The sequence below is a fragment of the Manihot esculenta genome, chromosome 6, assembly GCF_001659605.2.
Source record: "Manihot esculenta cultivar AM560-2 chromosome 6, M.esculenta_v8, whole genome shotgun sequence".
Taxonomy (NCBI): domain Eukaryota; kingdom Viridiplantae; phylum Streptophyta; class Magnoliopsida; order Malpighiales; family Euphorbiaceae; genus Manihot; species Manihot esculenta.
This window is the reverse complement of record NC_035166.2, coordinates 2,287,421-2,314,398: the sequence shown is the minus strand read 5'-3', so window position 1 is coordinate 2,314,398 and position 26,978 is coordinate 2,287,421. Positions and strand designations below refer to the sequence as shown.

The window sequence follows — 26,978 nt, the reverse complement described above, 5'->3', positions numbered from 1 at the left end:
ATATTTAATCAACAATACAACTAAAACTTTCTATTTTGAATGACAAAACTCTAATTTTAAAATTTATTGTGAAAATTAAAATTATTTATCCAATTAAATATAAAATATAAAATATAAAATTTTATATTTAATTACAATTATAACTCAAATTTTTAATTTTGATTACAATATTTTTAAATTTATTATTATTATAGTCTATTCTTAAAATAGGTTTTATCAATATTAAACTAGTATGTTATGTCATGTATTATTTATTTATTTTTTTTAATTATTAATTAAATCTATATAAATAATTTTTTAATTATAAATGACACCTAATTTTTATTGTTTTAATATTTAATTTAAACTCTAAAATTACTATTTCAATGAATTTTAAATTTAGATAGTTTTAAATTAAAGATTTTAAAATTTAAATTAAAATAAAAAATTAAAAAAATAAATAATATTTAATAAATACACTAATTTAAATATGATCAAATTATTTTAAAGTTTGATAATAATTGTAATAAAATTAAAAAGTTGTAATATAAAAGTGGAAGTTTTAGCTAGTAAAATTTTAAATTATTATATTTAATTGAATAAATAATTTTAAAAATTAATTATAATTATAATAAATTTAAAAATTAAAGTTTTATCATTTAAAATTAAAATTTTTATTATAATTGTGATCGAATGTAAATTTTTTTTTTTATAATGCAAAGAAAAAAAAAGTAATTTTGCCTGATTTATCTATTTCGTTGCCTGAATTGCAACATCAGCCAAAGCGATGATGGTTTCAAACGTTTATTTCAGACTGTCGTTTGTAAACATTCTTGTCGTTTCCAATTAACGCAGAAAAAAAACTAAAAAATAAAAAATTACTATCCGTCGTGAAGATGAGGGGTGAGGAAAAGAAATTCCAGCCAACAAATCCTCCAATCCAAGTTCACTTGGAAGAACCCTAATTTGGAATCAATCACGAACTGCTCGCCTCTGCCCCTGCGTACGAGCTTTGTACCACCTCCGACTCACAGAAGACCGAGAAGACATTGCAGCCGTGTCTGTGACCAATAGTGACGAGAAATTGCATAGGAATATTCGGCTAAATGCAGCAGTTCTGACTTGGGTGATTGAGATTAATACTCTTGTTAAAAATTGATTAATTTCAATGAAACAACACGATTTTTATATCTGAGAAAAATATATAATAGTTTTCAAGTTTCAAGAGGCAATCTGGTTACTTGGGTTGTTTAAATTCAATGTGGAACTTTATTTATGCCATGTTAGGATTCTATTAGCTGAATTCTGAGCTTTTGTTTCTTTTTGCTTATTTTAGGTAATGTTGGTTAGTTCATGGACAGAGATGAAGTTGCTGATGGAGAGTTTCAGTCACAACGATAATTTTGTTTCATTTCTGCCACTGAAAGCAATATCTTTTGCATAATTGAAGTAAAAGAAAGGGCTTTTCTTATATCCATTTCTTTTTTTTTTCCGTGATGTGCTTACTCCAGCTTGAATTATTGGTTAATTAGGATTGATTTTGGTCATTTTCACTGGGTATAGAATCAGAACTAGGAAAGGCAATAGGAGTAACAGATAGCAGGAAGAGGATGCTCAACCTCTATGCTTTTTCTTGTATCTCTCCATCCACAAAAGCCTTCCAATCTTCAACTTCTCTACCCTTCTTCCCTCTAAATCCTAGAGGATTTCCTTCCAGGGTACTTTTGAGGATCTTTACAGTTCATTCCAGTTCCAATGGAAGCTTGAATTCATGTGAAAATCAAAGCCAAAGAATTAATTTCGCTGGTATGAGGCTAGAGGAGACTGTAGAGGCCAAGTGTGGAAAGTTGAGGCTTGATTCTTGGATCTCTTCTCGCATTTCTGGCATTAGTAGAGCTCGCATCCAATCAAGCATTAAATCTGGGTTGGTTGCTGTCAATGGCAGGGTTGTCAATAAGGTCAATTTACTCTTCTTAATGCTATTCTTCTCTCTCTTGATTTTCATGTAGCTTTACATTACTTTGTTTATTGCAAGGATTGGTTGACTGCCAACCAATTTGTTAATTTTTAACTCTTGAATGCTTATGCACGAAGCTGTTCAAATTTATGTTGCAACTGCTTCTATGTTTCTTTAATCTAATATTGCATTTGAGATTCTGCCTCCTTTGCTAATAAAAGTGCATTAGAGTTGAATTTTTATTTTTCTTTAATACTGTGAATTATTTTGGGTAAGCGACTTATGCCTTAATGGTTTCTTGCTATGTACCCAATTACTGTCAAGTTCCTGGTGAATGTAGAATTTTAGAGTTTCATTCTCATGATTAAGCAGGTGTCTCACAATGTCAAGGGTGGGGATAAGGTCTCTTGCACAATTTCAGAGTTGCAACCCTTGAGGGCTGAACCTGAGGACATACCTTTGGAAATAGTTTATGAAGATGAGCACTTGCTAGTTGTTAATAAGCCTCCTCACATGGTAACTACTTGAAGCTAGAATCACTTGGTGCTCTTATATGCATTACTAGCAATTTATTTGAATAAATTAGGAGTATTGGACAAAAAAAAAAATCCAAACGTTTATTTACAGTAATTTATATTTATATCCAACACTTTAAATCTTGGACGGTAAAGGCAAATCTTTTCAATTTGCTACAATTATAGCTAAGAGGACTAAATTGAATTTGGAAAATTAATGATAAATTACAATTTAGTCTTTAAAGTTTTATATTATTAATAAAACATATAATCCTTTAATTTAAATTATATATTGAAATTAAATATATTTTATATTTATTTTATGTAATATTAAATATATTATATTAAATAAATACTTATTACAAATAAATTTCTATTATATAAAACATCATATATAAATGATATACATTAAAGTATTTCACTAAATGTTTATGCTCAATATTATAAATTATTTGTATATTTTTTATATTTGAAAAACTTTACTTTTTACTAATAATATTCTAAATAAATCAAAATATTATATATTCTAAATTGTGAAATTTTATTTTTTTCATATTTTAAGTTTTTATTAGTATTTACGATATTATATAGAAGTGAAAATAGGGAGTGAATAATGAGATTAATAAAAATGACATTTTTGTAATAAAAATATGTATTTAAGAACTATTATATTATTCAAATAGAAAGTTAGGGACTATATTATAATTTACCGTTAACTTATACAAATTCAATTTAGTCCTCTTGATTATAATTGTGGTAAATTAAAAAAATTCAGTTTTACCATCCAAGATTTAAAATATTGGATATAAATGTAAATTACCGTAAATGTTTGGATTTATTTGTCCAATAGCCCAATAAATTAATTTCTATTGATTTAGACTAGGATTGAAATCTTAACCCTGCTATGGCATTCATCACTTTGTGGTCCAGGTTGTTCATCCAGCCCCTGGGAACCCTACTGGCACACTTGTAAATGGCATACTTCATCATTGCAGTCTTCCAACAGTTGCAACTTCAAGCCAGGAAGTTCTTTCAGATGTAGAAGATATTTCTGATGATGAAGGGTTATGTTCTACTTTATGTGGAGAATCAGTTCGGCCAGGGATAGTTCACAGGTTGGACAAAGGAACTAGTGGATTGCTTGTAGTTGCAAAGGTGACATTACCCTTTTTAACACCAGAATTGAGTAAACTAAAATGTTTCTTGTGGTTTTAATTGTTGCTTTTGCTGTTTAGCACTGAAAAACTTTAGCTAATTAGTGTATCATGCACTGATAGCAGGATGAACATGCTCATGCCCATTTGTCTGAACAATTCAAGCAACACTCTATCCAGAGAGTATATGCTAGTCTTACTAGTGGTGTGCCCTCTGCATTGAGGGGACGTATTGAAATTCCTATTGGTCGTGATGTGAATAACAGAATTCGTATGAGTGCTATACCTGGACCAATTAAGCAGGGACAGGCTCGTCATGCTGCTAGTAGGTGATTATTGCCCTCCCATCATTTTTTTTATCTTATGATAGTGATTTGATCCAATCATATTGCATTTTTGTTGATGGATTTTAATACATAGAACAGCTGCAAGGGCCTATTGATGCTTGTAGCTGTAAAATCAGATCTCTTTCCCTCTCCCTCTTCCCTTTTATTAATCTTGGTGGGTGAGATCATTACAAAATGGTCGGGACATGATAATAGCTGTCAGTTGGATTGTGAATGTGAATTTGTATAGACATTATGACTTGTTCATCTTGAAAGGCTTAGAGAGGCTTGGGTATGCTGTGGATTCAAATTCGATCAGCAGAAATGCTAATGTGATACAGTCATTGAATTCTTCAAATAATCAGGGGTTAAAAATATCACATACAGAGGATATCAGGGACATTAATCTTTGTTGATAGTTTAACTCAGGTGCGAATGGCTCTTGCTGATGAATGGGCAGCAAAAAAGGGTGAATTGATTTAACTACAACATGAATCATTGTTTTTACCTTACAATACAAAGGGATGCCATGTGTCCAGCTTTTCATGTTTCTTATAATTATATCTCTCATTGTTTGTGTATTATTTTGTTTTTCTCAGTGGTTTTGTTTCTTAGTGAGGACAAAATATGCATAGTGAGGACTTCTATTCAACTTGAAAGAAAGAAAGAAAGGAAGATGGAGCTAGAGGGGAAGTTTTTCTGAGATTTAAACGGGAATCAAATTAATTAATCCATCTCACAGTTTGTTGAGGCTGTGAATTAGAACTATTGACAAATTAATGATGAAGGATCAGCTAGTCTTTTTTTTTTTTATGTTGTGGCATTTCTTTCAAAATAAAAAAAAAATTCTAGGGTCCGGTCTATAACAGGTTACAAAGTCATTATATAACGCTGTCCTCTTGTGATATCTTATCCCATAGTCTGATCGTGCGGTGTGAAAATTAGCTTTGAAGCTTTTCAAGTTATTTTGCTTGTGTGTTAATTTGGTTAAAGTTTTGTCAGGTATAAAGTAATTGAAATACTTGCTGGGGGTGGTTCAGCATTGGTAGAGTGGAGGTTAGAAACTGGACGTACTCATCAGGTATTTCTAATCTAGAATTGTAGGTCAAAATGATTGTTGGTTATCATATTCAACATGTTCTATCAGTAAATAGAAGCATCATGAAATAAGAAAACCACATTTTTGAAGCACAATAAGGGGAGACTTGTCCAAATAATCTAAACTGATTGTACTTCAATATCTGGAAAACCCATACATATTTTCTCTTATTTTTGGAAATTAAATGAAGACCTCAATACCTTTATTTTCTCTTTGTAGGTTGCAGATATCACTCCATTTTTAGGGATAGTTAAGAGTAAATGCTATTTTGTCCCTACAATTCCTCCTACTTTATTTCTGTTAATGAGTTAGTCCTTCTGTCTAAATTAGCCTCTAGAAATAGTTCAGATATTCTTACAAGAACATTACTATCCATATATTCAGACCAAATTTACACAATCTACTGCTCCATCTAGTTTGTCTCTCTGTAGTTCTATTATAATTGTGCTTATATGAAAGTGATGTGTGCTTGAGAAAAAAAATGAAGCAAATGTTTTTCTTTCCCATCACTCTCCATCCCGACATTTTGGCTCATCATTTTCTTCTCTTTTTTTCCCAAATAAAGTTCAAGTTGCTGAAATTTATGTCCTATTGATTTTACTCTTTTTATGCTTTAGAATTAACCGCTGCTATGCATAGCAATTCACCACTACAAACAATATCATAGTAACTTTTTTGTTACAGAATTTTCACATGTTTTATTCACTTTGTGATTATATTTGTTTATTCACTGTCTATAATTACTACAGTACTGTTCATTGTAGCGACTCACTAGACCAAAGATTTTTCATTTGGAAACCCCCCTTGTGTACTGAGTTTAAAATGAGGATTACTCCTGGGAAAAAAAAAAGAGCCTTGCATCATTTGGCAACCCATATTGTTAATCTCTAATTGCTAAGACTCCTCGAGTATTCAGAAACATATCCGAGATGTGATTACATGGGCGACTGTTGTAAGGTTGCTTCATTATGACTTGGTAGTGCAGATTCATATCATGAAAACAGCCTACTTGCTCGGCAACTTAATGTGTGTGCAAGGGAAACCCCTCTTTGAGATGTTATTGCAAGATGTAAATGTTGACATCTGAAAGCAATTAGGTGGTACTGGAGAATCCATATTGTTAGTGGCAACCTGCACAAATATCATTGCAATATGATTGACTAAAAGTTTCTGTTTTCATATAGTTTTTATATGCTTACATTAATAGTAACTTCTTTCTAAAGCAGATCCGTGCACATGCAAAGTATATTGGAGTTCCTCTATTAGGTGATGAGGTTTACGGAGGTACCAGAAGCATGGCTTTATCACTACTTCGACCCAGAATTCCCCCAAGCTGTCATAATCAACTTTCACTAATGCTATCAGGATTAGAGAGGCCTTGTCTACATGCTTTGGCTCTTGGGTTAGGCCATTAGAAGTCAAAGCTTAGTCTGCATTATTGGTTGCTGCTCCAAAATTGCCATTGAATGATTGCTAATAGTTATTTCTGCCCTTTGTTTTGTAGGTTCACGCATCCACACACAGGGGAAGAAATACACTTCTCTTGTCCACCTCCTCCAGATTTTGCTGGGATCTTGAGCCAGCTTCGTAAAATGGGCATGGAAAAGGTTTTCCTCTAAAACGCTGTTCTCTGAACAAGTAGTAATTTATATATATATATATATATTAAAACTTGGGTAGCAATTTATGCAGGTTTAATAGAAGGTTGCCTTTGCCTGCTGAGTAACTCAACTAAGATAATCATCAACTGTTTGATTTCCAGCCTTCATTGAATGAATAAAGGGATGAAATTTTCTGAAATGAGGGTACAGTTTTTTATGCTAGATTGCAATGTGCAGATAGCATTTAAACATTGAAACTACAGGGCAAGTGGGCAATTGATGGGTTGCAAGCTTCTGGTTATTGAAGGCAATTCTAATATGATCTTTGATCTTTGTGGTTAGTTAGGGCATTCTCTTCAGCAACCGTAGAGGACTCCAGTCTCTTTTTAACCATGAGAATTCACATTGACCTGAAAGAGAGAGAGAGAGAGAATAGTCATTTTATACATTTCGGTTGGTAAAGTAGCGAGGGAAAAAGGAAAAGGAAAAAGGAAGTATAAAAAGTACATCATTTTCAAAGTGTATTAAAATGAATTTGATTTATTGTATATCATTTTACTTTACAAGTATTCTGTCCATGAAAGCAAGTGCTCAATGCTATTACATATTCAATTGAGTTCCTGTAATTCAGCAAATCAGATGAATATAAAGATAATATTTTGTTATTGTATTTCACAATAAAGATTACAACTTATTTATACATGAGACGGTATCTAAACAGAAAGGAAAATAAGCCTATAATTATATAATTCCTAAAATTAAGCAACTGATCCATCTATCAATATTTACTTTCTATATTACTATATTTATTTCCTATAACCTATAACATTTCCCCTAAAGTTGGAGCATAAATGTTAATCATGTCCAACTTGTTACATATATAATCAATTCGTCTCATACAGCTTAGCAGACACTGAATTTGTGAACTCAACTTCTTTCAATAGTTGACGTACCCACAAAACTTCACAAAAGGCTTTTGCCATGACTCGACATTCAAATTCAGCACTAAAATGGAAGACCACATTTTCTCAGTTTGGTAAAACGCTTTACACACATCATAAATAAGGAATATTCTCTTTGCCAGAATATAAAAATTCCAAATACTACATTAATTTTTTAACAAATTCAAAATGATTAATAAGACTAATCACCTCACTGTGAATAGAATTTTGAAACTGTGAACAGTACTCGTGAACAGTACCAATGAACAATTTCCGTGAACAATGCCCGATGAACAGAACCTTAAGTCTCCAAATGTTAGCCTTTATGCTAATCTAAATGAGCAGAACCTTAAGTCTCCAAATGTTACCTTTGTGAGTAAGTAACAAAACCCTAAGTCTCCAAATGTTACCCTTATGGGTAACCCAAATAAACAGAGCCATAAGTCTCTAAATGTTTACCCAAATGAACAGAGTCCTAAGTCTCCAAATGTTACCTTTATGGGTAATCTAAATGAACAGAACCTAAATCTTCAAATGTTACCCTTTATGGGTAATCCAAATGAACATAGTCCTAAGTCTCCAAATGTTACCCTTTATGGATAACCCAAATGAACAGAGCCCTAAACCTCCAAATGTTACCCTTTATGCGTAACTCAAATGAACAGAGCTCTAAGTTTCCAAATGTTACCATTTATGGGTAACCCAAATGAACAAAACTCTAAATCTCCAAATGTTACCTTTTATGAGTAACCCAAATGAACAATATCAAAAAACGCCTCCACCTAATACGCAAACGGCAAACAAACCACAAATCTGACAAGGGAACTGCAAGGCGACTTTGGCATTCTCTTTAGATGGACGGTGAGAAATAAATATCACCGTAGATGGATAATACAAAAGAATAGAAATTCTGAGTCTCAAAATATTTAAGACTTGACGAGAGAAAAAAAAAATCTCTACGAACCTGATTCTGATACCATGTAGAAAGATAATATTTATTGTTGTATTTCATAATAAAGGTTATGACCTATTTATATATAAAAGACGGTATCTAAGCAGGAAGGAAAATCAAGCCTATAATTATATAATCCCTAAAATTAAGCAACTGATCCATCTATCAATATTTACTTTCTATATTAACATATTTATTTCCTATAACACTCCTCATGACTCATTTATTTTTGCTCCACTCTGGAGATTCTTTGATCAAGCTTGGGTTGCTTTGATAATCACTAAACACTTTGAAACGTTTAGAGGATCTTTGAATGCTATCATTCACTACTTGAGGCTTCTTTGACTTCATATAGAAGCATGGAAGTAACAGGAAATCTAGTGTGCTAAAGGGCTTTTTGCTTTTCCAAGTTAAAAAAAAAAAAATTTCTCAAACTATGGTCCGAGAAAAAATTTTTCTCGGATCAGGGTGAAAAGTGACTACCGCATTTTAAAAATGCAGTAGAGTCTACCACGCTTCAAAAACGCAGTAGGAATGAATAATTAAAAATAAAAAATAAAAAAAAATATTTAAATACACTACCGCGCTTCAAAAGCGCGGTAATACATGAGCCGCACTCTATCAATTCAGAGTATAAATTTAATATTTAATTTTTTATTTTATTTATTTAATTATATATTAAATTTATAAAATATAATTATAAAAATTATTAATATTAATTAATAAATTTTTATTTAATTAATTATTATATTTTATTAATTTAATTAATTATATATTAAATTTATAAAATATACTTATAAAAATTATATTAATATTAATATTAATTAATTTAAATTATTTATAATATAATATTATGTTTATCATATTTACTACTTTATTTTATTGATTTATATAATTTAATTAATACCAAGAATATATATAAATGTATTAATATAGTATTTACATGCTTAATCTGATGGTACGTACATCTAAATCAATTTGAGAAATCTGAGATTCTACTATCTTAATTCTCAATTTTCAGTTTAAAAAATGTATTAGTAAAATTACAAATGCATTAATTAATGCTAAGGATATATACGATTTATTTTATTAATCATATTTATCAATATAGAAAGTATAAAAAATTAAATAAAAAAATACATATAAATATTTAGAAACAGTAAAATATAATAAAAATAAGTTAATATATATACAAATGATAAAGTCAAAAATTAATACTAAGAATGATCAAATATCCTCTCGTACTATATAGACTTCTTCTCCTTTTTTGAGAATATCGAGTTATATATGATCGGTGGTCGCCGTTTATACTCTCGGCTATCAATATTTACGAAGGTTATAGAAATATTAAAAATCAATATTTATAAAATATTTTTACTAGAGAAAAAATATGAAATAAAATAAATTTTAATTTTTTATAATTTTTATAATTCATAAATATTTATAAATTAATTGTAATAAAAATAATAAAATAAAATGATAAATATGGAAGATATAATGTTTTATTATAAATAAATTAAAATAATTAATATTTATAATAATATTAATATAATTTTTATAATTATATTTTATAAATTTAATATATAATTAAATAAATAAAATTAAAAATTAAATTTAATTAAGAGTGCAACTCTGCTACACTCATACATTACTGCGCGTCAAAAGCTCGATAATATATTTAAATAATTTTTTTTTATTATTTTTTCTTATCTCGCTTTTGTTAAAGTGCGATAGAGTCACTTTTCATCCTAATTGTGGAAAAACTTTTTCTCAGACCATGGTTTGAGAAATTTTTTTTTTTTTTAACTTGAAAAAGTAAAAAGCCCTGTGCTAAAGATGATGATCTTTATACTGGAGGAAGCACCATAATCTGCGCCAACTATCAATGATGTGCAGCTTCGTTCATGAACTTAGACAAAAAACATTGAGAAGTACCCATTTCCCCTGGCGTGGCATCAAATCAGTAAAAGCATAAATTCATCTAGAAAGGAGAGCAAAAAGAAATGAAGAATCATCTTGTGTAGTTGCATACCTTTGCTTATCATGCTTCTTATCTATTGCAGCATCACATCATCCATGCGTATCTTCCTTTCCTCTTCAACCGCTGCTTTTTCAGAATAGGACAATCTAACATTTCTAGTTCCACTGCAAGGAAAGGAGCTTTGGACACTCTGTATTCTCCTGCACCTGAAGTGAGTTCAGGTGTTCAAGCCTTCTGGATAAGGACTCTAGATTGATGAGCTTTCTAATACGAAGATATGTTAGAGATGCAGGAAGCCAACACTCTGCAAGAGACACCATATTTGGTGATGGACCAGAAATAGTTAAATCCTCGAGTGTCAGTATTCTGTTTTCATGATAGTTATACATATATATACACTTGAAGGACAACATGATCATATAGCAGAAGGCACTAAAACTGCAAATAATGGATGCCATGCGATTTGAGGACATTCATTTAACATACAATATAAATTTTGCAGCTCCACAATCAATGCATCAATTTTGGTTGGGTAAATTAAATTTTAAGAAATCAATACTCATTATGCTTCGTATAGCAGAAGAACAACAAGATTAATCATAAAAGAACTGCTATTCTGTATTCTATTTGCCAACAAATCTCGATAGAGATCCATAATTATATCAGTTTTCTGTAGGAATGGAAAAATTAAATTTGCCATATAAAATCTATCATATGCAATAATATTGGGTTGGGTGAGTGTGTGGGTGGCAGAAGCCAACACTTTAGTTTGAAGTTTCATCCCACAACTCCAATACCAGTGGATCACCAGCTAGCAGCTCATAAATACTGTTAGGCTGACCAGACATAGATTCAAATTCCAATTTTACAAGAACAAAAAGAATGGTAAAATATTATTGGATGATAAAAAATTTATGGGCATACTTGCAAATTCAGATATGGAGAAAAATTCTCCACCGGCATGTAGCAGCTGCCTAAGTGTATCTGAGTGACACTCTGCAATACACTTTTCCCAGATGTGATCCAATTTATCAGAGTTTCTGGATCTAAATAGAAGATAACGAATCCATTGAATGACTAGGAGAGAGCTTAGAATTGAAACCAAATTTTCCTTGATGCAGAATAATTTATTGCTTTGAACAAGGAAGCTGGCAAACTTGATCTAGGCATAGTTACTTCTCTAGAAGCACTTGAGGGATCCTTCTCAGTTGTCCTCGAGCTCTGTCTACTACTGCTGCTTGACTGAGTAAGATCTGGTGAGGGCAATGAACCAAGCTATAAATGAGTTGCTGTCAACCATGTTGAGCAGTCACTTGAAACTTGCAGCTATTTCTCAGCCTCCCAAAGAAGCTTCAACGCATGCTTCAATCTCTCCATTTCTGCTTCAGTCACCATAAACAATCCAAGAAATTGTAGTAAATATTTAATTACAGAGAGGGGAGATTCCCACCATGTTTGCATGTGTGTCTGTAACTTTATCTTCATTGTTCATAAGCAATCTTGATTGAGTAATTTATAAGATTATGTAAATAAAGAGGCTTCAATTAGGTGAAATTGCCAACATACATTATATCACCAAAGTTCTGTTCAAGACAGTGTTAAAACAACAGAACATGTAGCTCCAGGCATAGATCTACATTCATTCAAATCTCAAGTAGCCTTTCCCAAGAAAAAAACAGAAATATAAAAGTAATGCGTCTCATTGCCATACTGCAACCACAATAACTGTACAATAGTTAGATGGTTACAAATCTTCATATTTTCTTCTCATCATATTATCCATCAGCTGGATGTTCACATAGTATCTAGTCAGGTGGTTAAAAATCTCTCTTATATGTAAATTAAATTCACAGTGTTTTCCAACTGCATGCATAAATCTCATTTGCTGAAATATAAACTTCAAACATCACTTCAAAATTTTTTTTCAGTACAGTGTTAACTTAAGAGTTCAGTACTTACAACTTCATCCACCAAAGAATGAATCACAATATTTAGCATCAGTAACATTGTAAGTTCCAGCAATGATGTCCATAATGAGCATCGCCAATTAGACATCAAAACCATGGAATCAACACCAAAGTCCATTAAATCCCAGACCCTCTTTACTGTTTCTGCTGCGTCTGAGCTCTGCAGACAATGAATACTCCAAAAGTTCCAGCAATTTTTCATCTGGAACAACACCAAAATATAATTACATGGTCATTACCAGGAAAGTGAGTTAAAAAGAGTAACTGAAGCAGAACAAGTTAAGCATGGATAGGTGGATAGCTCATTTACAAGAGAACAATTGTCCTCTTTGCCAACAAACTCAACTGATATAACATAGTTTCTAAACCATAGGCATTTCAACTAAAGAAAACCAAACAACAGATTGAAACATTTAGAAAAGGTCTTTGAACGTGATTCTAAGCTACACGCTCTTTGTTGTGACCTTGTATGAAAACATAGAACTAACATGAAAGCTAGTGTGCTAAAGATGAATAGATGATCTTTATAATGGGAGAATGCACCATAATCTGCACCATCAATGTATTGCAGCATGAATGTAGAGAAGGAAACATTGAGAAGCAGATAAACTGCAATCCTTGAAAGATATGCTAAATCAAATAATTCTATTTTTAAATTATTGTTTTGATTTGTTAAAATTTTATGTTGAATCAAATAATTCTATTTTAAATTATTGTTTTGATTTGTTAAAATTTTAAGTTAAACATTCAGATTGTTTATGATTTTCTTTAGATTTTTTAGTCATATTTTAAATGTATAAATAATAGTATGATCAATAAAATTATATGACCACAAGGCCCAAAATGCATCTCTTGTTTTTCCTCTCCTCCCAAAAACCAATAATCCTATGGTATGGCATCAAATTAGTGCAAGTATAAATCCATCTAGAAAGAGAATGAGAGGAACAAGAAATGACAAATCATGTTATGTAGTTACATACCTTTTCTTATCATGCTTAGTGTCTATTACAGCAACACATCATCTATCTCCACACGAGGTATATTGGCTATAATGGATGCATATTTTCCTTTCTTCTGCAACACCTGCCTTTTCAAAATAGGAGAGTCCAAAATTTCTAGGACAGAAAGAGTAGGAGGCCACCCTTCCTTTGGCAAGGAACGGAGCTTTGGACATTCTGTAATCTCTAGCACCTGAAGTGAGGTAAGGTGTTCAAGCCTTATGGATAAGGACTCTAGATTAATGAGCTTTCCAATACGAAGATATGTTAGAGATGCAGGAAGCCAACACTCTTGTGCAATAGATACCAAATTTGGCCATCCACTAGAAATAGTTAAATCCTTGAGTGTGAGGATTCTGTGCAATCCCCACTCAGATAGATGTGGGAGACTCTCGCAATTATTTATCCGAATTGATTTTAGGTTGGAGGGTAACCCACCTTCAGGAAATGACACAAGCTGTGGACAACTAGATATTCCTAAATGTTGGAGTGCCGTGAGGCTATACATGTTTTCAGGTAAGGATTTGAGATTTGGACAATTAAAGACATAAAACCTTTTGAGGTTTGAAGCAGATAGGCCAGTTTCTGGGAAAAACTCTAAACCTACACAATAGCTTATGTGCAATTCAGTAAGATGAGTGAGACAATCAAAGCACTCAGGTAAGGTGTCCAAATTTGTATATTTCCTCACACTAAGGCACTCAAGTGACATGGTGCTCTGCAATATCATTCCAGGGAGTGATTCCAACTCCATGCAATCCCAAATCTTGAGTACCTTTAGGCTGGTTGGTAACTGACCTCTAGGAAAAGATTTGAGCGATGGACATTTAATGATTTCCAAACTTTCAAGATGGCAAATGTTGTTGCTTCCATAGCTTCCATGCATCATCATTCCATCAGGTAGGCATTCCAAAGATTCACATTCTTCAATGATGAGATGTCTAAGCATGTATGGAGACTGCAACTTTGGGAAAGACACAAGTTTTGGGCATCGCTTGATCTTCAAGCTTGCAAGTGATGTGGAGCTGAATAACCCATGTGGCAGTTCTTTGAAGCTGCTGCAGTTGCATATTTCTAATTGCTCAATTCTAATGGGCATCGATTGATCTACAATCTGCCATAAAGTTGTCAGGTCATTGCAATTAATAATATGCATAACTTTAAGTGCTAGTGAGCATTTCTTAGGCAATTGGCTAATGTTTGAAATGTTCCGAAGTTGCAAGGTAGTGAGTGAAGATGATGGGAGATCAGCTAAACTACTTACTGCAACCTCATTACATTCTTCCAAACTCAAGACACTAAGAGACAAAAGTTTGGGAAACCGAACTTCTAATAATGGGCATTTATTAATGTCAAGCTTATCAAGTGAGGATAGGTTGCTTGGCAATTGCCTTATCAACTTAGGACAATTCCTTATGCAAAGCTCAGAGAGGTAGGGGAATACACCGTCAAAAGAAGCTTCTGCAATTGTAGAAGACCAATACTCCCATTCTAGCATATCACTGAAAGTTAATATCTTCAAGGATGGAAAAGATATGAGAGAAAAATCTTCCCCATAGAATTCAAGACCTACACTTTTTAGACTATGCATGCCTTCAATGAACAAATCTGCAAGAAAGGGCAATTTCCCTAGTGATGGCAGTGAAGAGCATTTAGCACAACTTTTGAGAGTCAAGCTCTTGATTTTGGAGAATGAAGAATGCCCAATCCAACTCGGAAATGTTGTACCTGGATAAAATTCAATTTTCAGTACTTCCAAGTTTTTGTGAGGTTGCAGCATGTCAAGTACATCCACTTCCCTTCTGTCATTACATTCATTTTGGAGTTCAATATTACTGCTCCATTCCATGACTAACTCTTGAAGATCTTGCTTATACTGTAAATTTGCATCCCTAGCTTCAGAGATGTTTGCGACATTATGCAATCCAGTAATAGTTAGTGTCCCACGAAGACGCAACAAGTCCTTCAACTCTGTTAACTTTGATCCACTCTCTTTTCCCACCGCGAATTTAGACAGTGTCCTCAAATTTGTCAGTTTACCAATCCTTAAGGGCAACTCTAGCAATTGTTTTGTATTCCTAATGTCAAGATGACGCAGACTAATGAGGTTCACAATGCCTGCAGGCAAATTCAAGAGAGCACCACAACCATGTAAGATTAGTGTTTCTAAATTGCAGAGAGTGCTCACAGACTCGGGCAAAATTTTGATCAAAGTGTGAGATAGATCAAGGTAACGTAAATGTTTTAACTTGCCAATCCCATTTGGCAGCGCATTTATGCAATAGCCACTCAAGGACAAGACTCTTAAACATCTTAGCTTTGGCAGCAACTCATCTATTACCTTTTTTGTCAAATAAGAATTGCGAAAACCAAGTCCCATGTGAACTGGAAGTGGTAAGAAAGTTCGTAAGCTTTCAGTTTTGTAAAGTACCTCAAATTTTTTGAAGACATCATATTTTTGACGGATGTAAGACACATGACGAGCTTTATGCACGCTCTCTAGCCCATCTTCCAATCTGAAGCAGACTTCTCCAGCAACATATTGGGCCAAATCATTGATGAGATCATGCATTACAAATAGTGCTCCATTTCTGCTTGATTGCTGAAAGAATGATCTTGCCAATAGATCATCAAAGTACTTTGCCCCCAAATTTTCCATTCGCTTTGCTCCTTTTGGTTGTTGCAAGAAACCTTCTGCCATCCATAGAAGAATCACCTGCTCCCTGCTGAACTCATAGTCCTTTGGGAAAATTGAGCAGTAAGCAAAGCACTGCTTCAAATGAGAGGGCAAATAGTGGTAGCTCAACCTTAGAGCAGGAAGAATATTGCTTTGCTCTTCTGGTAAGTCCCATATTTTGCTGTTCAATATATCCTCCCATTCATCCTGACTCCCTTTAGTTTGCAACAGACTACCAAGTGTTTTAGCGGCCAAAGGTAGGCCTTTACATTTTTCCACTATTCTCTCACCAATTGCTTTAAGGTTTGGATGACCATCAAAATTATTAGTTCCCAATGCAAGTTGAGTGAACAAAGGGAAACAACTGTCATATGGCAACTCTTTTAGACGATAAGCTGCAACAGCACCCATAATTGATGCAACACCTTCATTGCGAGTTGTCACAACTACTTTACTCCCTGGTGCTCCACTTCTAAAGGGACTGCAAAGGACTTCCCAGTTATAGTAGTTTTCATTCCATACATCATCTAGAACAAGCAGAAACTTCTTGTCTGTTAGGATACCCTGTAGTCTAACTTGAAGCAAATTTAAGTCTGCACCAAGGGTCCTGTGAGTGAGTGACTCAAGAATTGTTTTTGTCATGCTTAAAACATCAAAATCATCAGATACAGAAGCCCACACCTTCAGATCAAAACAATCCTTCACTTGGTTATCATTGTAGACTAGTTGGGCAAGAGTAGTCTTACCCACCCCAGCCATGCCCAATATTGCAATTACACAGATTTTGCTATCACATGCATAATCCATCATCAAGAACTCAAGCATAATCTCTTTATCTCTTTCCCTTCCAAAAATTTGAGATTCATTCACCAAAGAAGTTGTGGGCAGTCTTTTTCTTACTTTCTTGGAGCTTCCTTCCAAATTCTCTCTCAATTCCAAGTCATTTTTTTGACTAGAAATTTCTTGTAATCTAGATGTGATCCCTTTGATCTTGGATCCCATCCTGACTCTAAACACAACATTGCTTGGAATTAAGTTGCTGCAAGCTTGGATAACCTTTGGTCGCTTACTTCTGCTGACTTCTGATTCAACAATCAATCCACGATGAATAGCTTCTGTGGTGAATTCATCCAATATGTCATCCACATCATAAGCCAGGTCTCTAAGCTCAGCTAACCAAATTTTCACAAACTGATTAGTCAGCTGCTTCTCTTCTGCATCATCAAGTACTGCATGTATTTTTCTCAGTATTTTCTCCCATTTCTTGAATTCAGCATAAACTTTTTCCTGGCGTGCATATTTGAGCAATTCAGAAGAACCCAATCTGTCAAACAGAACTTTAAAAAAAGCGGATAGAACTGCTTGTCCAACCACAGACATGCTCTTATGTCTGTGCACAAATTGATTTTTTTTGGCTGGCGTTTACGACTTCTAGTTGATGAATAATCTTTCAGAAGAAATTTTAGCCAGTGAAATCTTATCAATACTGTGTTTTGGCATTGAAGTTGACTTATCCTCAATAGTGGACTATATTTTGCACAGTGAAAGTAAAGCCTTTTTTTTTTCTGAAAAAAAAATGCATGATGATGTGTTGATTCTGAAATATCATCACCTATTCACCTAACTCTCGAAGGTAGGGTTTTATAATTTTATTGCATTGACCCAACTCCTTCCACAAGATATAATTTCTCAAAATTAAACAAAGTCGAAATCTAGTGTTTCCCATATATTGACTAGTAGACTTTTAAATGTCAAAATTAAACAAGACCTTATAATCTATATATAAATGTCATTGTTTAATATAGAATATATCAACCATTTCCTATAAATCTAGTTTGTTACATGGTATCAAAACTTTTAATTTTGTTGAGGCTTTGTATTTAGGTATTGCTCATTGGTACTATTCACGACATCTGAAAGCCGTGTCTGGTTTTTTGTTGCCTCTTTCTTGCAATTTTGTGGAATTTGTGACGTTTCTAGATAGGATCTCATTCAAATCTAATTTTCAAGTACTGTTACAACTCTTTCATTTTGCCTTTTGATGCTGAGTTGTATTTGTTTTTGAAATTTTATTTGTTGGTTGAAGTATTTTATTAGTTAGAAATTTAAAAATGGCCATCGATAGTAAGTCTATAATTGCTAAAAGAGGATAAAACAATAATAATCGAGATAAAAATACTGCAGAAGTCAATAATTTGAGTGATCTTATTTCCTGGTACTGTAAGGAATATGACCATACAAGAAGATACTGTAAGAGTTGCAGAATCAAAATTAGAAGATACTAATTGTTAATGTTGCTACATCCAGCTCCATTTCTGAGAATATTGTCACTATCCCGATTGATGAATATACTTAGTATCAGGACCTACTCAAAAGGTCCACTTCAATTACTACTATAATTGAGACAGATAAAACATACCTTATTTCCTTATCAAACAAATGAGTCATTGATTCTGGTATCACAAAACATATGACAGGTAATCCCATACATTCTCTAGTTTCCAATCACATAAGACACTTTCTCCTATAATCATAGCTGATGGGCCGCAATATAATGTTGAGGGTTCTGGGATTGTTAAGTTTACTTCTTTCATCACTTTATCATTTGTGTTAAATTTACCTAATATTATCTTTAATTTAATCTATTTGAGTAAACTTACCAAAGACCTAAACTATTGTATCTCTTTCTTCCCTGATCGCTGTCTTTTTCAAGATATTATGAGGGAGAAAATTATTAGTAAAGGACATATATATGATGGTCTCTACATTTTGGATGCATGGGTACTCCAGTCAGTTATTTGTTCTAGTGTAATCTCTCCATTTGAAGCATATTGTTGGTTAGGAAATCCTTCCCTACCAATTTTGAAAAAGATATGCCCCCAGTTTCGTGATGTCCCTTCATTGGAATGTGAATCTTATCATTTTTCAAAACACCATCATATCTCGCTTAGTCTTAGGATCAATAAACTAGCTAAATATGCTTTTGAACCAATTCATTTAGACATTTGGGAACCTATCCTATTAGGTCTAAAACTGGGTTCAGATATTTTGTCAATTTTGTGGATAATTTTTCTAGAATGACTTGGATTTATTTTATGAAGTATCATTCTAAAGTATTTTCTCATTTTTTTGCTTTTTATGCTGAAATCAAGACTCAATTTAATATTTCTGTGTATATTTTGTGAAGTGATAATGCTAAAGAACACATGTCAAGCTCATTTCAGATTTATATGACTCAATATGGTATTCTTCATTAATCGTCATGTGTAGATACACCTGCTCAAAATAGGATTTCTAAAAAGAAGAATGGACATCTTCTTGAGACTGCTCGAGCCCTGTTGTTTCAAATGCAAGTTTCTAAGAAATTCTAGGCTGATATTGTCTCTACTGCATGCTTTTTCATTAATCAGATGCCCTCCTTGGTACATAATGGTGATACTCCATATGGTGTACTCTTTCCTAATAAGTCATTATTTCCATCGGAACCATGTTTTTTTTGCAGCACTTGCTATGTTCGAGATATCCAATCTCATATGACTAAGTTTGATCCTAAAACTTTAAAGTATATCTTCTGGGGATATTCTCATCTTCAAAAGGGGTATCAGTGTTATTCTCCAGACTTTAACAAATATTTGGTCTCAACTGATGTGGTTTTTTTTTTTAGAAAATCTCATTCTACAATACAACCATCTACCGATTAGGGGGAGGAAGATGAGTGGCTCATTTATAGGGTCACATCAGATAATGAGATCTCCACTAGTTTGTCTTCTCCTCCATAACCCATTGAAGGGGTTTTCTTTTAGTACTCAACCTTCTGCCAAACTGCCAATGGTTCAAGTTTACTTTAGAAGACCAATACTTACTGATACATGTCCTGCACCATAATCTTCTTTGCCATCAGATCCACCACTAAGTGACCTTGACCTCCTTATTAGTCTTTATAAAAATAAACGATAATGTAAGTCTACCTATTCTGTTACTTTCTTTCTTTCTTATGATTACCAGTCTCCTTCTGCCTCTTTAAATTATCTCTCTAGATTCCATTTCCTTACCTAAAATAGTTAAAGAGGCCCTGATCTATTCTGGGTGGCGTGATGCAATGTTTGATAACATCAAGGCTCTAGATGATTATCATACTTGGGAACTAGTGGATTTACTCTAAGGCAAGAAGGTTGTAGGCTGTAAATAGGTGTTTGCCATCAAAGTCAATCTAGATAGTTCTGTAACGAGGCTTAAGACACGTCTTGTCTCTAAAGGATATGCACAAACCTGTAGAGTCGACTATCCAGATCCAGTGTTGGGTTAGAATACAGGGTCATAGCTCAATCCACTTGTGAGACTCTGTGGATAAATCATGTGCTGAAAGAAGTTAGTGTGGAAGTTGTGTCCTTTAGTGTGATAATTAGGCTGCTATTTATATTGCCTCCAATCTAGTATACCATGAACGGACTAAACATATTAAAGTTGATTGCTATTTTATCTGTAATAAGATTCAAGAAAATTTAATTTTCACTAGTTATATGAAGGCATGAGAATAACTGGGTGATTTATTTACTAAGACATTAAATGGGCCTAGAATAGAATATCTTTGTAACAAGCTGGGCATGATAAACATATATACTCCAGTTTAAGGAAGAGTGTTGTAGTATGAACATGATATATACATAATTAGAATATATTGCAAAATCATAGGGCTAATTGATAGATAGACAATTTTTAGGAGAATGATTTGTTGCCTTAATAAGAGCTTGTAATCCGTATATAAATACCCTTGTTCAATAGAGAATATATCAACTATTTCCTACAAATCTAGTTTGCTACATAATTAATTTTATTTTGTTTATCATTACAACTATTAACAAGATTAATTAACTACCTGCTTGCAAATTGTTGTTATTATTAAAAGTATAGATGTCATGAAGCTAAAGAACCAAAAATGGTTGCTTTAGAAGCAGAGGAAAACAACATAGGAAGCTGCTGAAGGCTTAAAAAGGATAGTTGTTATAGCCTCACAAGGAGATGTTGCTATTGTTGGAACTAAGTGGAAGAATGGGATTGTTGTTGTGGATAACACTACATTTAAGTACCTTGGAAGTATCTTCAGGTCGATTATACGCCATCATGCGGATTTTTTTTTTTTTTTTGCAAAAAGACTAAATTTACCCTTGAATTTGTAGATTTAAAATAAAAAAATACCAGGGAATCAAATATAAAATAGGAAGATAGAAAAGAAAAGATATAGATTAAAAAAAGGAATCTAATTTTATTCAACAACAACCAGTTAAATTTATAATGCTTAGAAAAAATTGAAAGTGAGAAAATCTCAAAAATCCCAATAACCTTGATTTACTAAATCACAACAAAATAATATTATCCTAAATAACAGAAACAACTTATTAACTAGGTAACTAAAAAACATATGCAACTCTAAAGTAAATATCTAACAGAACTATACAGAGCAACAACAAAAAATTCAAATTTTATTTTCTATCCTCGTTTGTATCTAAACTATTATTAAAAAGCTAAAAAAAATAGAAATAAGACCAAATACATTGAGAAGAAGCAGCTCACTGTAATACCCGGCTAGAGTCGGACATCGGAATTTCTACCATCCGGTGGAATTCGAGGATGTCAGAGGTTTCTAGAAGGGTAAGAGAAAGGTTTTCTAAAATGTTTTTAAGTGTTTGAAAGGTTTTGAATCAATCCGGTTTGATTCAAAACCTTTCAAACACTTAAAAACATTTTAGAAAACCTTTCTCTTACCCTTCTAGAAACCTCTGACATCCTCGAATTCCACCGGATGGTAGAAATTCCGATGTCCGACTCTAGCCGGGTATTACATTCTTCCCCCCTTTAAAAACATTCGTCCTCGAATGTTAAAACAACAACAATAAACATACAGGGAAACAAGAAGAAAGTCTACCATCGGTCTCTACGAAGAGACACAGATACCCCTGGAGTAAAACTCCCGGGTTGGCTATACTGTCTGACTTTGCTGACCCTTCACTGCTTAAGCTGTGTCCACACTCTACACTGATTACTGATCACTCCTGTCTGTACACAGTCCATTAGATTCTCTTTGTTACCTACTGACTTTCCTTTTTCTCAGTTCTATGCACACTACTCTGGGTACACTCACTTTTGCTTCTCTGTACTCACCCGATCAGAGGAGCAACAACTCGCAGGACCGGCTAGATGACGTGATTATAGCTTTCTCTATGGTGACATACCACGAGTCACACAAACATGCCCCGAAACCGAACTCAGATTACAGAACTTGGCCTCTATGCCGTGTTCTCTTATCTACACCACTTAGTAGATAAGGGGCATGCTTCTCTATTCTAGTCTACACTTTTGCTGCGCCACTCTAATCCTTGCCCGCCTTTCTTCTTCGTTTCTATCCTGACTTGTTCTCTTTTGATCCTTTGAATTACACTGGACTAGCGCTTTAGCTCTTTAGCTCTTTAGCTCGTCTCTCTAGGATAAACTGATAAGCGACTGTTACCTGAGGGCAGCTAACATCTCATCTGCCTTTCCCAGTAAATCGCTAAGCAGTGTTACCCCTTACCTCTGGTACTCATCTAGTACACAACATCTAGTTCCCACCCAACTCTTAAATCTATCGTGGAGGCTAATCAGTCCAACTAGCGGTCTCCACCGATCTGCGTGGGAACACCTATCCTTGGTAGGGACCTTGTGCAACTGTTCACAGTTGTGACAACATCTCAAGGTTTCATCCTTCGGTTCTGTAAGCTGAGAGCAATTTCAGGGCATGTCTGTTTCATTGTGATGTGTCACAATATAACATCGAAAGTAAGTAGAGAGAGAGAACGTGATAGCCAAGTCATCTAGCATTTCAGTAGAGTTATAGGCCGAGAAGCATCAAAGAGAAAGGAAGATCCGTAGTCAGATGAAAGATTCAAGTCAGTTGTTGTGTACTGACAGAAGTGATAAGTAAAGAGAAGTAAAGGTTAGTATAACCAGAAGAGTGTGAATAAGCTGAGAAAAGGCAAAGAAAAGAAACGTTAGTAGTCATATGAAAGAGTCAGGTCGTTTGTGTACAAGCAAGAATGGTAAACACTCAGTGTAGACACAGCTTAAGCAGTGAAGGGTCAGCAAAGTCAGACAGTATAGCCAACCCGGGAGTTTTACTCCAGGGGTATCTGTGTCTCTTCGTAGAGACCGATGGTAGACTTTCTTCTTGTTTCCCTGTATGTTTATTGTTGTTGTTTTAACATTCGAGGACGAATGTTTTTAAAGGGGGGAAGAATGTAATACCCGGCTAGAGTCGGACATCGGAATTTCTACCGTCCGGGGGAGTTCGAGGATGTCAGAGGTCTCTGGAAGGGTAAGAGAAAGTTTTCTAAAATATTTCAAGTGTTTTAAAGGTTTAGCGTAGAAAAGGATTGAGGTTTGAAGAGATATGGCCAATGAGGCATTTTGCCATGTTCGGCCCCCTAAGGTTAAGTTCGGCCGCCTAAAGTTCCCTAGTTTCGGCCCCCGAAGGTTATGTTCGGCCCCCGAAGGTTGCATAGTTTTGCATGCGATTCGGCAGCCGAACCTGAGGCGGTTGCTCATCTATAAGGGCACCGAGTGGCAGAAAAAGGAGGAGGTTTTTTCTCTCCTTCTGACCTAGGTGAGGTCTTGATCTCCTTAAAGTATTTTCATGGTTTTTCTTCAAATCTTTCACGGTTGTAATGAGTTTTACCCTTGTTTTGAAGAGTTGTGAGCTTTAAACAAGGTTTTGGAGTTTGAAGCTTTTGAAGCTTGGTTTCTCCATATCTTTGAGTTTGGATCATCTCAGCCTTTGTTCTTCAAGAGGTAAGTGTTGATCCATGGTTCTTATGATGTTTTTATGAGTTTTGTAAAGGGAAAAGGGAGCTAGGCATGAGTTTGCATGAGATGTGCATCATAGGGTTTATGAATCCTTTATGTTTGCTGTGTGTCTTGTAAGCTTGTTTGTTGGAGTTTAAAGTTATTTGAAGCTCCCTTAGGCTTGTTGAAGTGTTTATGCATGTTTTAGAAGGGTTAAATGCATGTGTTGAGGTCTGAACAGGTGATGGAGGGACTGACAGGCGTCCTTGTGCACGAAACTGAGTTCTGGCTAAACTCAGGTTCGGCCCCCGAAAGTCCAAGTTAGGCCGCCGAACATGCCTGACTTTCGTCTCTGGAGGAGACATTCGGCTGCCGAAAGTGCTGCCGAAGGTGCCCTGTCCAGCCTTCCTTTGCTTGTTTTGCATGCATGTTTTGTGATGTTTTAGAGGGTTTTTGGAGAGATGTTCATAAGTTATGTTAGAGTATGTTTGGTACCTCATTTGAGTCCTCCACTGTAGGATTGGACCCGAGGAACCAAGGTGTTTAGCAGTAGTAGCTGTTTCAGAGGTAGAGGTAGCCCAGAGGTAGCCAAGTAGAGGCTACAGGTGAGTGGAACTAACTGTACTATTTTACATTCAGAAATAACACGAATCTAGCATGATCCATGCATCATAAAATGCCATGTTATGTATTAGGTTGTATTGCATTAGATTCCACGAATATGCTGCATTGCATAAGCTGATATTTGTGTGGATGAATGTTGGATGATCCTTAGCCCTTGATAGAGCACAGATACAGAGTTGTGGCATGAGATAGCCATACCAGGTCGCCCCTGGTTAGTCCAGGTCGCTCCTGGTACTATGAGTGAGACAGCTGGGCTGTCAGATCAGAGCTCAGAGCAGTCCAGGTGAGGCCTAATCGCCCCTGGCACAGTTGGACATGTTATGATATGAGTTACTTCAGAGTAGTCCAGGTGAGGCCTCATCGCCCCTGGCACAGTTGGACATACTATTTTGTATGTAGAGGGCTATGGTGACAAGTTCATCCTTGAGATGATATGTTTGTGATGTGATGCATTTCATGAGAGCATGTAATGAATGAACTGTTTTTATTGTTCCTCCTCACTGGGCTCTAGAGCTCATCCCACTCCCTTGACCCCAGTTTTGCAGGTTCTGAGAGAGCTAGGAGAAGTCAAAGTCAGCAAGAGTACAGAGGACAGTTATGCATGAATGTATGTTGTAATAGGATAGTGGACATGATGTAATTGAAAGATTAGTTGTAATGTAATAGATAGATATGTACTGTCATATACTGGATAAACTTATGCTTTCCCTAGTGTCACTGCTATAGTGTGATGTGTGATTCATCCCTTGTACACAATCCTGTTTTACGTTTCTTGATGAGAAATGTGTGAGTTAGGCTTAATGTATGGCTTCGATGAGATACCAGTGGGATGTGTTACAGATTGTGTTAATCCCTGGACCACAGCAGATAGTAGTCCCTGGTACAGGCCCTGAGGGCCATTTCAGATTGACATATCTGAGTAGCAGTAGTTAAGCCTACAGAGTTTTACAGGATTGTGAGTATTGTTTTATATTATGAATGGGATTTATCAGGTACACAGAGAGTATAGTTGGCTGACTACGGGTCCCGGCGGCCTTAAGCCGATCTGGATCCTAGTGCCAGTGATGGTTCGGACCGTTACTGAGGGGTACTGGTTTCCGGGTGTAACGACCCCAAAATGGACCGTCACCGGCGTTAGGATTCAGGTCGGCTTAAGGCCGTCAGGACCCGTAGCAAGCCTGCTATACTCTCTGTGTACCTGTAAAACTCATACATGATCATACATGTTCTGTGAAAATAAAAACTCTTTGCTGAACCAAGGCTTAACCTGTGCATGCACTATCTCTGTACTCAGTACTCTGTACTCTGTACTCTGTACTCTGTACCCCTGACTAGAGCTTGCTCTAGATGGGTTAACTCATACCTGTTAAGCCTGGTTTTTCACATACAGAAAAACATATATACATATCCAGATCATGTCTGTAATAAAAGCTTTACAACACAACACAACTAAGGCAAGCACAACTCTAACGTTATACACAACTATAACATCTCTTTAAAAACCCTCTAAAACATCACAAAACATGCATGCAAAACAAGCAAAGGAAGGCTGGACAGGGCACCTTCGGCAGCACCTTCGGCGGCCGAATGTCTCCTCCAGAGACGAAAGTCAGGCATGTTCGGCGGCCTAACTTGGACTTTCGGGGGCCGAACCTGAGTTTAGCCAGAACTCAGTTTCGTGCACAAGGACGCCTGCCAGTCCCTCCATCACCTGTTCAGACCTCAACACATGCATTTAACCCTTCTAAAACATGCATAAACACTTCAACAAGCCTAAGGGAGCTTCAAATAACGTTAAACTCCAACAACAAGCTCACAAGACACACATCAAACATAAAGGATTCATAAACCCTATGATGCACATCTCATGCAAACTCATGCCTAGCTCCCTTTTCCCTTTACAACACTCATAAAAACATCATAAGAACCATGGATCAACACTTACCTCTTGAAGAACAAAGGCTGAGATGATCCAAACTCAAAGATATGGAGAAACCAAGCTTCAAAAGCTTCAAACTCCAAAACCTTGTTTCAAGCTCACAACTCTTCAAAACAAGGGTAAAACTCATTAAAACCGTGAAAGATTTGAAGAAAAACCATGAAAATACTTTAAGGAGATCAAGACCTCACCTAGGTCAGAAGGAGAGAAGAAACCTCCTCCTTTTTCTGCCACTCGGTGCCCTTATAGATGAGCAACCGCCTCAGGTTCGGCTGCCGAATCGCATGCAAAACCATGCAACCTTCGGGGGCCGAACTTAACCTTCGGGGGCCGAACATTGGGCACTTTCGGCGGCCGAACTTAACATTCGGGGGCCGAACCTGGCCTTTGTCTCCAAAGCCTTTTCTCTTCAAAAATCAATCTGGTTTGATTCAAAACCTTTCAAACACTTAA

At 34.9% G+C, this 26,978-nt stretch overlaps 2 protein-coding genes across 5 annotated transcripts; one reads left to right on the top strand and one right to left on the bottom strand.

The window, feature by feature from the left end:
* Positions 1-829: 829 nt before the first annotated feature.
* On the top strand, positions 830-7,243 carry LOC110616512 (RNA pseudouridine synthase 2, chloroplastic). 3 transcript variants are annotated; one of them, XR_002488199.2, is made up of 10 exons: positions 830-1,105; positions 1,316-1,937; positions 2,309-2,452; positions 3,382-3,606; positions 3,732-3,934; positions 4,934-5,012; positions 6,257-6,432; positions 6,535-6,637; positions 6,723-6,812; positions 6,974-7,243. XR_002488199.2 is itself a non-coding variant. In XM_021758897.2 (10 exons), exons 3-10 carry the CDS (start codon positions 1,590-1,592, stop codon positions 6,726-6,728), a joined length of 1,284 nt encoding a protein of 427 aa, XP_021614589.1. In that variant the 5' UTR covers positions 830-1,105; positions 1,316-1,428; positions 1,543-1,589; the 3' UTR covers positions 6,729-7,243. The 3 variants fall into 3 exon arrangements, 2 of the variants coding, with proteins under 2 accessions (XP_021614589.1, XP_021614588.1); XM_021758897.2 differs by having other exon boundaries at positions 1,316-1,428; positions 1,543-1,937; positions 6,723-7,243; XM_021758896.2 differs by having other exon boundaries at positions 831-1,105; positions 6,723-7,243.
* On the bottom strand, positions 6,770-17,879 carry LOC110616511 (putative disease resistance protein RGA4). Of its 2 annotated transcripts, none has more exons than XM_021758894.2 (5): positions 13,453-17,879; positions 12,465-12,674; positions 11,430-11,884; positions 10,557-10,809; positions 6,770-7,041 (listed from the first exon to the last, which is right to left on the bottom strand). In XM_021758894.2, the coding sequence occupies exon 1, from the start codon at positions 17,525-17,527 to the stop codon at positions 13,478-13,480; it is 4,050 nt and encodes a 1,349-aa protein (XP_021614586.1). In that variant the 5' UTR covers positions 17,528-17,879; the 3' UTR covers positions 6,770-7,041; positions 10,557-10,809; positions 11,430-11,884; positions 12,465-12,674; positions 13,453-13,477. The 2 variants fall into 2 exon arrangements, with proteins under 2 accessions (XP_021614586.1, XP_021614585.1); XM_021758893.2 differs by lacking the exon at positions 6,770-7,041 and adding an exon at positions 10,159-10,468.
* Between the last annotated feature and the right edge of the window lie 9,099 nt (positions 17,880-26,978).

Coding starts and splice junctions, on each gene's coding strand:
- LOC110616512 (XM_021758897.2), top strand. CDS start 1,590: ATGCTCAACCTCTATGCTTTTTCTTGTATCTCTCCATCCACAAAAGCC. Junction 1,938..2,308: donor ATGGCAGGGTTGTCAATAAG/GTCAATTTACTC, acceptor ATGATTAAGCAG/GTGTCTCACAATGTCAAGGG. Junction 6,433..6,534: donor CTACATGCTTTGGCTCTTGG/GTTAGGCCATTA, acceptor TTTGTTTTGTAG/GTTCACGCATCCACACACAG.
- LOC110616511 (XM_021758894.2), bottom strand. CDS start 17,527: ATGTCTGTGGTTGGACAAGCAGTTCTATCCGCTTTTTTTAAAGTTCTG.